General features: G+C 43.2%; 1 protein-coding gene across 3 annotated transcripts in view; it reads left to right on the top strand.

The window, feature by feature from the left end:
- Positions 1-12,636, top strand: part of HPS4 (HPS4 biogenesis of lysosomal organelles complex 3 subunit 2) — a 31,622-nt gene that overhangs the window by 5,080 nt on the left and 13,906 nt on the right. For all 3 annotated transcript variants that reach the window (XM_033233072.1, XM_033233071.1, XM_033233073.1), the window contains exons 4-8: positions 1,577-1,720; positions 6,104-6,211; positions 6,621-6,737; positions 8,343-8,437; positions 10,441-10,513. In XM_033233072.1, coding sequence (XP_033088963.1) covers positions 1,577-1,720; positions 6,104-6,211; positions 6,621-6,737; positions 8,343-8,437; positions 10,441-10,513 — 537 coding nt within the window. The remainder of the gene's footprint in view (positions 1-1,576; positions 1,721-6,103; positions 6,212-6,620; positions 6,738-8,342; positions 8,438-10,440; positions 10,514-12,636) is intronic.

The raw sequence follows: 12,636 nt of genomic DNA, 5'->3' as shown, positions 1-12,636 counted from the left end.
ATCTCAAAAAAAAAAAAAAAAAAGTTTGTATTCAAACATATACAAAAACAGAGAGTCAAGTATCATGAACCCTCATGTGCCATTAGTAACTTCAACAATTATCAATACTTTGCCTTTTTTTTTTTTTTTTTTTTTTTTTAAGACGAGTGTCACTCTGTTGTCCAGGCTGGAGTGCAGTGGCACGATCTTGGCTCACTGCATGCTCCACCTCCCGGGTTCACGCCATTCTCCTGCCTCAGCCTTCTGACTAGCTGGGACTATAGGCGCCTGCCACCACACCCGGCTAATTTTTGAATTTTTAGTAGAGATGAGGTTTCACCATATTAGCCAGGATGGTCTCAATCTCCTGACCTCGTGATCCACCCGCCTCGGCCTCCCAAAGTGCTGAAATTAAAGGCGTGAGCCACCGCGCTCGGTAATACTTTGCACATTTTATATGACCTATCTTAACCTCCTCTTCTCTCTCTCTTTTTTTTTTCCTGGAGCAAATTCTAGGTGTTGCATCATCTCACCAGTATCAAGCAACATCTCTAACTAAAAAGGACATTATTTTAAACATTACCACACCTAACAAAAGTTACAGTAATTAGCAACAGTAATTCCTTCATATTACCTGATACCCAGACTAGATTCAAATTTTGCCTAATGTATTGTCTTGGATGTTACTTACTCTGCTCTTCCTTCCTGCCTGCCATCCACCCATACTTCCATCCTTCCATCTCTTTCTCTTTTTCCTAATAAGGATCCAAACAGCATCCACATATTCTATTTGGTTATTTTGTATTTTAAGTCCTTTTAATAACAGTCCTCACCCAGCCACTCATGTTTTCCCCCCTCCTCCATGCCGTTGAATTATTGAAGAAACCAGGTCATATGTGTAGTAGAGTGTTAGAACCCCGCACTCTAGATTTGGCTGCTTTGTTTCTCATGGTGGTGTCATTTAATATCTCTATCCACTGTATTTCCTTTACATTAGTAGTAAGATCTAGAGCCTTGGTTAGGTTCAAGCTCAGTTTTCTAGGTAAGAATTCTTCATGGGTGCTGTGTACATTTCCTGTGCATACCATACTGTCTGGCTGTCCTGTGCGTTAGTTAAGACTAAGGTTGATTAGGAGATTCTGTATTTTCCCTCCTGTGACCATGCTCTGACATAGATAGTTGGGGTTAATCTGGGTCACTCTGGCCACTCTGTGTGGGAGATTTGAGTAGGAGTGAAAGGCTCATGCTTCTGCTAAGCATATGCCTATAATCCTAGCAACAGAAATGCAGTTCTGTGCAGTCATCTCATGTGTTCCTGCTCGGTGTTCTCTTAGAGTTAAGTCATCTCAGGCAGGGGTTGGCAAACTTTGTAAAGAGCCAGACAGTAAATATTTTAGGCTTTGCAAGGCACGTGAGGTGTCAATCACATATTCTTTATTGTAACCTTTAAAAAGTTTAAGAACCATTCTTAGCTTATGGGCCATAGGAAAACAGGCAACAGACTGGATTTGGCTTGCAGACTTCAGTATGCTGTAAGAAATGATGCAAGAGTTCAAGAATTTTAGCTTCCTATCTGGAATGTGCTCCTTTCCCACAGACCCTGCTTGACCAACAGGAGTTGCTTTGTGGACAGATTGCTGGAGTTGTCCGCTGTGTTTCTGACATTTCTGACTCTCCTCCTACTCTTGTTCGTCTGAGAAAACTGAAGTTTGCCATAAAAGTTGATGGAGATTACCTTTGGGTAAGTTGAACAGGCAGAATCAGTGCTGAAGTGTTGCAATGATAAGTTTAGGAAGTTATGCTGTTTCTGAGTCTTGAATTTAGAATTATCCCCCCAACCACCGCATCCATGTACTGTGTTTAGTAATCACCCTTGCTTCCTGTGGTACTCTCTGCATCTGCCCATCATTGTTGAGTGCTCTCCAAAACATTTCTAACATATCCTGCAATGCACATGGCTGGTTTCTCCTTTCCTTTCAAAGACTTAGGCCAACTTGTGGAAATTCTGTTTACTCTGTGTTGTAAATTGAGTTTTTATCGTCATCTTTTCTTCTCCATACTGTCTACACTTACTGGGTAAGTGACCCAGAAAAAACACTGATAGATATGTGTTAGGTTTCAGAGAACCCATTTAAAAAAATAAAAGAGAGTATTGCTTGAGTTTAGGAGTTCGGTATCAGCCTGAGCAACATAGTAAGACCCCGCTTTACCAAAAAAATTAAAAAATTAACCAGGTGTGGTGGCTCATGCCTGTTTTCTTAGCTACTCAGGAGGCTGAGGAGAGGATTGCTTGAGCTTAGGAGTTTCAGGCTACAGTGAGCCATGATTGCCACTGCACTCTAGCCTAGGCAACAGAGTGAGACCCTGTCTTAAAAAAAAATAAATAAAGGCCGGGCGCGGTGGCTCAAGCCTGTAATCCCAGCACTTTGGGAGGCCGAGACGGGCGGATCACGAGGTCAGGAGATCGAGACCATCCTGGCTAACACGGTGACACCCTGTCTCTACTAAAAAAAACTACAAAAAACTAGCCGGGCGAGGTGGCGGCACCTGTAGTCCCAGCTACCCGGGAGGCTGAGGCAGGAGAACGGCGTGAACCCGGGAGGCGGAGCTTGCAGTGAGCTGAGATCCGGCCATAGCACTCCAGCCTGGGTGACAGAGCGAGACTCCGTCTCAAAAAATAATAATAATAATAAATAAATAAATAAATAAAAATCATTCCTTTACATTCTAATAGTAGCATATAATCTAAAGTGCTGTTTCTCATGGCTACATTTATTTTAAGGCTTCCTGAGGTAAAGGGATGCTTAAGTGTGGGATGCTGTATTCAACTTTGTAGGTATTATTTCCAGCATTTTATTATGAAAATGTTTTAACATACTGAACAGTTGAATTTTACAGTGAATACTCATATACCTCCTTAATTCTACAATTAGCATTTTATTATAGTTGTTTTATTACCTATCTATTCATTCCTTTACCCTCCCATTAATTCAAATTATTTTTATTTTATATTGTTGAGACAGGGTCTCAATCTGTTGCCCAGGCTGGAGTGCTGAGATGCGACCTTGGTTTACTGCAACCTCCGCCTCCCAAACTCAAACGATCTTCCCACCTCAGCCTCCTGAGTTGCTAGGACCACAGGCATGCACCACCATGCCCAGCTAATTTTTAAAATTTTTTCTAGAGGCAGGGTTTCACCATGTTGCCCAGGCTGGTCTTGAACTCCTGAGCTCAAGGAATCCTCCCACCTTGGCCTCCCAAAGTGCTGGAATTACAGGAGCAAGACACTGTAACCCAGCCCCAAATTATTTTGTTACAGTTTTCAAAGTAAGTTGCACACGTTAGTGTACTCTCCACGCAGATACTCTATCATGCATATCATCAACTAAAATACAGTGTTTGGGGCCGAGCGCTATGGCTCACGCCTGTAATCCCAGCACTTTGGGAGGCTGAGGCGGGCGGATCACCTGAGGTCAGGAGTTCAAGACCACCTGACCAACGTGGAGAAACCCTATTTCTACTAAGAATACAAAATTAGCCAGGCATGGTGGCACATGCCTGTAATCCCTGCTACTCGGGAGGCTGAGGCAGGAGACTCTCTTGAACCTGGGAGGCAGAGGTTGCAGTGAGCCGTGATTGTACCACTTCACTCCAGCCTGGGCAACAGGAGTGAAACTCCATTCCAAAAAAAAAAAAAAATTTAATGTTTGTTTGTGGGTACATGCTTTACAGGTGTCTGTCTTGCCACTTAACATTTGTGAAATTCGTTCACGTTGTTGCATCTATCAGTGTTCATTCCATTTTATTAAACAGTATTCTGTTGTCTGAATAGATCACAATCTAGTCTTCTTTTGATGGACGTCTGAACTGTGTCCTGTTGGGGACATTAAGGATAAGTTTTCTAGGAGCATTCCTATGCAAGTATTTTGGTGAACACATGTTTTCATCTCTCCTGGGTGAATATCCAGTCCTGGAATTGCTGGGTCATAGAGTAGGTGTATGTTGGATTTTATAGGAAACTGTTAGACCTTTTCCTTTAGTGGTTGTACCATTTTACATTCCTACCAACAATGTATGAGCATTCCAGTTACTCCACATCCTTGTCAGCATTGAGATTGACAGTCTGTTCATCTTAGCCATTCTGCTGCATGTGCAGTGGTATGTTATTGTGGTTTTAATCTTCACTTCCCTAATGACTAATGATACTGAGGCCTTTTCACGTGCTTAATGACCACTTGAATATCTTCCTTTGCGAAGTGTCCAAAGCCCTGCCCGTTTTTTAAATTGGGTTTTATTTTTTTAATTGTAGTTCTTTTTATATCCTAGATACCAGTTCTTTGTCAGATACATCTTTTTAAAATAATTTCTCCCAGTTTGTGGCATGCCTGTTAATTTTCTTGATGTCTTTTGATGAGCAGAAATTTTTCATTTTAATTAAGTCTAACTTATTAATTTTATCTTTTTATGGTTATTGCTTTCTGTGTCCTGCCTGAAAAAAACCACTGCCTATTCCATTGGAGGAGATAGTCTCCCTTTTTTATTTTTGTAAGAATTTTATAGTTTTAGCTTTTAAATTTAGATCTGTAATCCACTTTGGGTTAATATTTGTGAATGGTATGAGTAGAGGTCAAGGACCTTTTTTTTTTTTTCCCCACCTGGATAACCAGTTCTTCCAGCATCGTTGTTGAAAACATTTTCCTTTCCCTGTTGGATTTCCCTTCAGTTCCTTTACCAGAGATCAGATGACCATTTAAGTGTGGGTCCATTTCTGGACTCTCTTTGGCTTTTCCACAGATCTGTTTGAAGATTATGTGTGAGTACCACACTGTCTTGATTTCTATAGCTTTATAGTAAGTCTTGATACCAGATAGTATAAGTCCTCCAACCTTATTCTTTTCTCAAGATAGCTTTGGATATTTCAGGTTCTTTGTGTTTTCATTATACAATCAGTTTATCGGTTTCTGAAGAAAAGCTGGTGGGATTATGATTGGAATTGCATTCGGTCTGTTTATCAATTGGAAGAATTGAACACTTCTTACATGCCAGACTGTTGTAAGGTCTTGGATTACATCTGGGAAGAAAGCAAAGATCCTTGTGCTACTGTAGCTTACATTCAGAGGGAATTTTTGTTTATTTGTTTTCTGTCAGGGTTTATTAGTTTAAATATCTGATGATTCCCTTAGGACAGATTCCTAGAGGTAGAATTATTACATCAAGTAATAGGAACTTTTTCAGACTCTTTAAACGTATGACCAGATTACTTTCTAACTCAGCAAGCACTTTTTCTTTTTTTTCTTTTTTTTTTTTTTTGAGACAGAGTCTTGCTCTGTTGCCAGGCTGTGCAGTGGCGCCATCTCAGCTCACTGCAACCTCCGCCTCCCAGGTTCAAGCGATTCTTCTGCTCAGCCTCCCGAGTAGCTGGGACTACAGGCGCACACCACCATGCGCAGTATTTTTAGTAGAGACGGGGTTTCACCATGTTGGCCAGGATAGTTTCGATCTCTTGACCTTGTGATGCACCCACTTCAACCTCCCAAAGTACTGGGATTACAGGCATGAGCCACCGCACCCGGCCAAGTATTTATCTGCTGTAGAACTAACCACTACACTCAGCATTTTGGAGATCTAGAGCTGGGAAGATTGCAGTCAGTTCTTGCTCTTAAAGCACTCCATCCAGCTGGAGAGACATGATGGCCATTCGTGAAGGAGTTTGAGTCCTGTCCATTGTTTGTAATGGAATCCAGATTAAACATCCACTGTCCAAATAACAGTCCTAACAATGCAAGGGTCAGAAGAAAGGTCAGCATTATTGGCTGGAGTTAATAGAACAGACCTCATGGAGATACTGAAATCTGTGGTGGGCACTGAAGGTTATGAGTAAGTTCTGGGGAAATGAACAATAAGGAAGAGGACGTTTGAGATTGGACAACATGAATTGAGGTACAGAACTTACTTGTCTGTGGAGATTAACTTGGCCAGAATGGAGGGTGTGGACTCAGGGATAATAGAAGATCAATTTCAATGGGCCAGTGAAGTCAGGTAATTGAGAGCCCTGGATGCCAGGATTCTGGGCTTGGACTCAAAGAGAAGGAAAATGCTTGTCTTCTGGTTTCTCTCTTTACAGGTGCTGGGCTGTGCTGTGGAGCTCCCTGATGTCAGCTGCAAGAGGTTTCTGGATCAGCTAATTGGATTCTTTAACTTTTACAATGGACCTGTTTCCCTAGCTTATGAGGTACGAGTATGGGGTTTAGGAGTCTTATATTGGGCCTCTTTATAAAAACCGATATTGCCAGAATGCAATACTTACTCTGGGGTCTGTTATACTTCCTATAAACACATTGTGTCTGGGGACAAGGTCAGGGGCTCTCGGAGCCCCGTCATATGCCTTTGGGCCTAGTGGCATAGGTCACATTTATTCCAAATGTTTATCCCCTTCTCCTCTCTGGGATGTTTAAGAAAGCACAGGCCTTGCTTGCCACCCCCACCTGGCAGGTGGATCCGTGATTGGGTAGGTTTAAAACAGGTCCTCCCTTCTGGTCAGTTTCCTGTGTGAGGAACAATTTTTGAGGTAGCTGGGACTCTGGCCAAAGAGTCTGTCCCTCAAAATCTCAGATATTGACCTGAGGCTCTTTCTGTTTTAGAACTGTTCTCAGGAGGAACTGAGCACGGAGTGGGACAGCTTCATCGAACAAATTCTGAAAAACACCAGTGATCTGCATAAGATTTTCAATTCCCTCTGGAACTTGGACCAAACTAAAGTAACATTTTCATCCTTATTCATTTTATATGTAAGATTAGGACTTCTGGATACTTTTTAATATTCCCGAAGTGAACTGTATCTGGAAAAGTGAGTAGATTGTCACTTCTCCGGCAGGGCCATGACAAGGCATGTCACCTCTCAGCCTCATTTCCCTTTTCCAGAGAATAGTGTCAGCATACCTGCCTTCTGGAACTGTTTTGATGGTCAAGTGAAGCTGTACCTCAAATGACACCAAGTAAATGCTCAGTAAAGGGAATTACTGTTTTGTTCATGCCTCAGAAGTGTTGAACTCAGTAATCTGAAGGCCTTCTCTCTTGATATTCTTACCATATAATCTAGTTATTCTCAGCATCAAAAATGCCCAGCATGAACATTTCAAACACACGGTTGCTGTCTTTGAGAGACAGTGGTTGGGAACTGTTTTTGTATCTCTGAGCCACTCCATGTGCAGTTAACACTCAGTGAAACCGAGGCTGCTTGTGTATCTGGCCTGACCACCTGTGCTGCCCCATTAAGAGGCAGCTACCTGGGCCCTGACTCACAACCCTGTCCTGTGTCTCACTGCAGTAGTAAATAGTGTCCCTGTAGCAGGGGTGTGGCGCTGTGATTCAGCCTTCACAGAGCATGACTCCACCAGACATGGGGAAGGGTTTTCCCTGCTCCAGTCTGGAAAACTTCCTGCAGCTGGCCCCAAAACTTTATAGAATGGCTGGCTGGGACAGAGCACAGTCTTGAGGCTATGAAGAATACATTTCTTAATGTGTCAGCAGCTCTGGAGGCTCCGTTAACACTAGTTCTAACAGCTGGTGGATACTTGCTGGTTCTAGCTGGCAGGTGGAAGTCTGAGGAGGCTGCTGGCTATTGCTGGCTCTTCCTGACCAGGTCCAGATGCTTTTCTTGTATTTTTAGGGACTTCTAGGCCACTGACTCCATACAAGGAATGTGGAACTGAGGCATATTTCCCCGAGTGAAAGAGCATGATGGTTTCATGTTTTGTGATGAAATAGAGTCATGGAACCTGGTCAGACATCAGGCCACCTGTATCACCATGGGGATTGTGCTTCAGAAGGAAGGTGGAGGATAGGGTAGGTGGGTTTCGCCTGGTACCATGACGTGTATTTATAGGATACACCCTCCTCTTCTGCTGCCATCAGGTCTTAGCATTGTCAGTGTAGATAGGGTCTCCCGGGCCATCTACTCTGACCCCTTTGGCAGTTTGGTGGGCATCTTGCTCTTTCCGTGTGTTTGTACCCACCAGTACATATATGCCTATATTGATTTTGTTTATTTTTGCTATCTCCTTAAATAGGATCACATGGTTTCTTAGTGCATATAGTACATATGCCATATTTGCTGCACCTTCTAGCTTCTGTACAGGCCTCCTTGTTCTAAGAATTTGGCATTTCGTGGTGTCAGCAGTTCCGGGTATAGAGAGGTAGAATAGTCCCAAGCCATGGCACAGGTTTTACTGTGTGATGCATTCTCCTTTTCCAGGCTTTGAGCTACACCCTGTCCAGCTGTTGTGTACAACCCTTTCCCCTTTTCTCCCTTCCTGATTGTGAGCATGCTGATGGGTGGGCATGATGCCTCTTGCCCTGCACAGGTGGAGCCTCTGTTGTTGCTGAAGGCAGCCCGCATTCTGCAGACCTGCCAGCGCTCGCCTCACATTCTCGCTGGCTGCATCCTCTATAAAGGACTGTGAGTAACTCCAGACCCCTCTCCTCCAGCCCCATTCCCCTGCTGCACAACTGACCATCAACCACCTCCAGATCATGATGGGGAGCTCAGTCTCTGGCCAGTTCTAAATGGGCTGGTTTTGTCTACTATCAGGTAGTTTAGAAAGACAGGTGTGTACCGGTCTTTGAGCAAAGCTGAGAAATTGGAAATAGTTGTGTTCGGAAAAGAGTTAAGAATATACAAGGAATCCCTGTAATTCTCAGTATAGGGCATGCTGCAATAGTTGTCAGTCTGCAAAATGCTGATGCAGAGTCCCCAGCTTTGCCAGCAGCCAGCACTGTAAGTCAAGAGACATGGAAGGAGCCTGCTGTGGCCCTCCTCCTGCTGCTGCTCTCCTCCTGCTGCCCAGAGGCCCTGGTGTGCTTACCTCGGCTCAGTTCTGCAAAGCAGCCTTACAGGCCCTTATGCAGCTGCCTTCCAGCCTCTTGGCTGGGCCTGTGTCTTGGTTGGCCTCTGAGAATTCACTGCACTTCTTCATGTAATTGGAGGGCCTCTTCGTGAGTCTGAGTGCCCAGAGCCACTCTAGGTCATCTAAGGCCTCTCTCCTCATGGAGGGTTCGTTCTCACAGCCCAGGGCAGGCAGGGCCATGGTGCTGTGCCCCAGATTCTCCTTCTTTTGCCAGCCATGTGGCCTTGGGCGAGTTGCTTAGCCTCAATTTTCTCTTCTGGGAAATAGACATCCCTTGTGAAGAATGAAATAAGATGACAGATGCGGAAGAACCGAGCATAGACCCTGGTGCACTTTGCACTCTTCTTCCTTGCTCTGGTTCTTATCATGATGGTTCTGAAGCAGCTGTAGGACTTCCAAGTTCGTCAGCGACATACCCACCACAGAGAGTATTTTTTCCCCTTTTCTCATTTTGCGTTTCTTAAATATATATATTTGTCTTTTCCTTTTTGTAGGGACGAGGTCTTGCTGTGTTGCCCAGGCTGGTCTCAAACACCTGGCTTCAAGCGATCCTCAGCTTCCCAAAGTGCTTGGATTATAGGCATGAGCCACTGCACCCAGCCTGTATTTAAATTATATAGCTAATACAGGAATACATTTTCACTGTAAACAAATCAATCAATAGAGGAGCACACAGAGCACAATTTAAAACCCCCCTTTTTTCTTCCTGTTTTTTTGTTTGTTTGTTTGTTTTTGAGACACAGTTTTGCTCTGTTGCCCAGGCTGTAGTGCAGTGGCATAAACACAGCTTACTACAGCCTCAACTTCTTGGACTCAAGTGATCCTCCCACCTCAGCCTGGGACAGCAAGCACATGCTACCACACCTGGTTAATTTTCTTTACTTTTTTTTTTTTTTTGTAGAGATGGGGTCTCACTATGTTGCTTGTGGAGGTCTCAAACTCCTAAGCTTAAGTTATTCTCTGACCTCAGCCTCCCAAAGTGCTGTGATTACAGGAGTAAGCCACTGTGCCCAGCCTCTCCCTCACTCTTAACCTGTCCTCATCATTGGCAGTTTGGTGGGCATCTTGCTCTTTCTGTGTGTTTGTGCCCACCAGTACATGTCTGCATATGTTGATTTTGCTTATTTTTGCTGTCTCCTTAAATAGGATCACATGGTTTCTCAATGCATATAGTGAGGATTTATTTACCAGTTCATATGGGTCCACCTCATTCTTATGAGGGCTGCACACTCTTTGGGACTCTGGCTGTGTTGTGCTTTACTCTCTTGTTGATGAACATTTTGTTGGTTTACTCATTTTTTAATTGTTTTTACCATTCTCCGTGTAATGAATATTCTTATGCATACATCTTGGTACAAGCTGAGTCAAAGTGTTTGGATATTTTAAATGTTGGCAGGAACTACCAGAGTGCCCTCTGTAAGGGTTTTACCAGTTGAAACTCCCACCAGCCAAGTCCCCAAGATCCTTGTCAACACAGGCTGTTAGGCACCTTTAAAATTCAGTGTTTTGGTGTATTTCTTCTCATGGTGTTCTTGTTCTGTGTGTGGCCTCCTAGGATTGTCAGCACTCAGCTCCCGCCCTGCCTCACTGCCAAGGTTCTGCTTCACCGAACAGCACCTCAGGAGCAGGTATTGTAAAGTCCACCCACCTGACTGGATGGCATCCCCCAGAGCACCGGTCACTGAGCCTGAGGCTGGAGGGATCAGGAGCAGAGAGCAGTTGTTTCTCTCGGGCTTGTCAGGACCCTGAGCCGTCCTCAATAATGAAGCCATTGGCAAGGCTGAAAGAAAATGTTTTCTTCCACAAGCTAGGCTTGGATAGTTTTTTTTCCTTCAAACCAAGTAAGCCTGTGAGAATTCAACTTTCCATTAGAATTTGATATCTCTTTATGTCAGGGAGATGTTAAGACTTTTCAGAGACAGACTGTAAAGGGTGTGTCTTTAGAAAGATTTAGGGGGCCAGGCACAGTGGCTCACGCCTATAATCCCAGAAGATCACTTGAGGTCAGGAGTTCAAGACTAGCCTGGCCAACATGATGAAACCTCGTCTCTATTTAAAATACAAAAGTTAGCTGGGTGTGGTGGTGCACACCTGTAATCCCAGCTACTCGGGAGGCTGAGGCAGGAGAATGGCTTGAACCCGGCAGGCGGAGGTTGAGGTAAGCCAAGATCGCACCACTGCACTCCAGCCTGGGTAGCAAGAGGGAGACTCTGTCTCAAAAAATAAAAATAAAAAAAATAAGGAAAACAGACTCTTCTAAAATACTTCCATTTTATATTTATTTAATTGTTTTTATATTGAAAAAAAAAGTCATGCATGCTCATTGAGAATAAAATTGCCCATCATTGAACTAACTGTACGGGGATAACCACTGCCAGCATCTGGCATATTTCCTTCCAGTCCTTTTTTTCTTTTGTGTATGAAGCTGTGGTTTCCAGTGTATCATGAGACTCTTTTTACACTTATTAGATGAGCAGGCCTGTGAAATGCTGGTGGAGCTCTAGTCAGCCTCCTCATCCACTGTTGCTCTAGGTGTCAATTTGAGCAGCCTTTCTGGGAAACATTTTGATAATGAGAACGTTAAGGATGCCCTTTATTGTTTCCTAATAATTTGACTTCTAGGAATATATCTGAAGGAAATAATGTAACTGCTGAAAAAAATTTATACTCAAAACTTGATCACGACAAGCTTTATGAAAGTGAAAAATCAGACAAAACTTGAATGCTTAAGGTAGGAGTTGGCAAACTATGGCCTGTGGGCCACCTGCCTACAGATGAAGTTTTATTTTGGCTGCTTTTGAGCTATAATAGCAGAGTTGAGTAGGTGGGACAGAGCCCATAGGCCCTGCAAAGCCAAAAATATTTACTGTGTTGTCTTTTACACAGAAAGTTTACTAATTACTGGTCTAAGGTAGGTAAATGATTAATTGACTCATATCACTTAAACCTTCATAACATTTTAATCAGCTGCTTAAAATGGCCAAAGATGTTTTAATGGCAGGAATTGCATGTTACTGTTTTAAGCAGAAATATGGAATTTTATATATTGTGATCTCAAAAGTATAAAAAATGCATAGGCTTAAGGAAAAAATACCCAATATGAATAGTACTAGCTTGGGGGTGAGGGATTGTATGTAATTGTTTTTTTGTTTCAACACTTTGTCTAGAGTAAACTGAGGTTAGGCTTAGTAATCTAAAGCATGATTTTTTAAAAAAGCACGAGAAAAGAAAGAACACCATATAATTCTAAGATTGAAAGTCATTTTGGCTAGAAGAGCAGTTCTTGTTTGGTTTGGTTTGGTTTTGGTGGGTTCTTTTGGAACCCTCAGATTGAGATGAGAGATGTTTTCATTTTTGAGAAAATCATCAGGTTTCAGGCCTTGATTGTGAACCAGAACAAACAAGAGATCTGGTATAGCATTTTGTTTAGGTCACGTCCTTTATAGTGAGAGTCACAGTACTTTGACGTTTTTGTTATAATGGAATTTATGTGAATTCTACATTGGGGCTGTGGCAGATGTGACCGTATTCTAGAATGAGTTGCCCAGAGGTGTGAAAGAGAACACGAATCTTCGATTTGATTCCCAGAAGGGAGAGTCTGAGAAAATCAGAACATAGAGTGTGACGTGAGTTTGGGTGGAGCTGCCGCCTTGAAGCCTGTGGGGGCCTAGGTTCTTGCTTCATCCCAGCCATAGTGGGAGCCAGCAGCTTGGGGGAGCTTCTGTTCCATCTGCTTGGCTCTTAGCATGTG

The sequence above is a fragment of the Trachypithecus francoisi genome, unplaced genomic scaffold, assembly GCF_009764315.1.
Source record: "Trachypithecus francoisi isolate TF-2019V2 unplaced genomic scaffold, Tfra_2.0 Lachesis_group14, whole genome shotgun sequence".
NCBI classification, from domain to species: Eukaryota; Metazoa; Chordata; class Mammalia; order Primates; family Cercopithecidae; genus Trachypithecus; species Trachypithecus francoisi.
The sequence above is the reverse complement of the archived record's forward strand: the minus strand, read 5'-3'. Positions and strand labels throughout refer to the sequence as shown.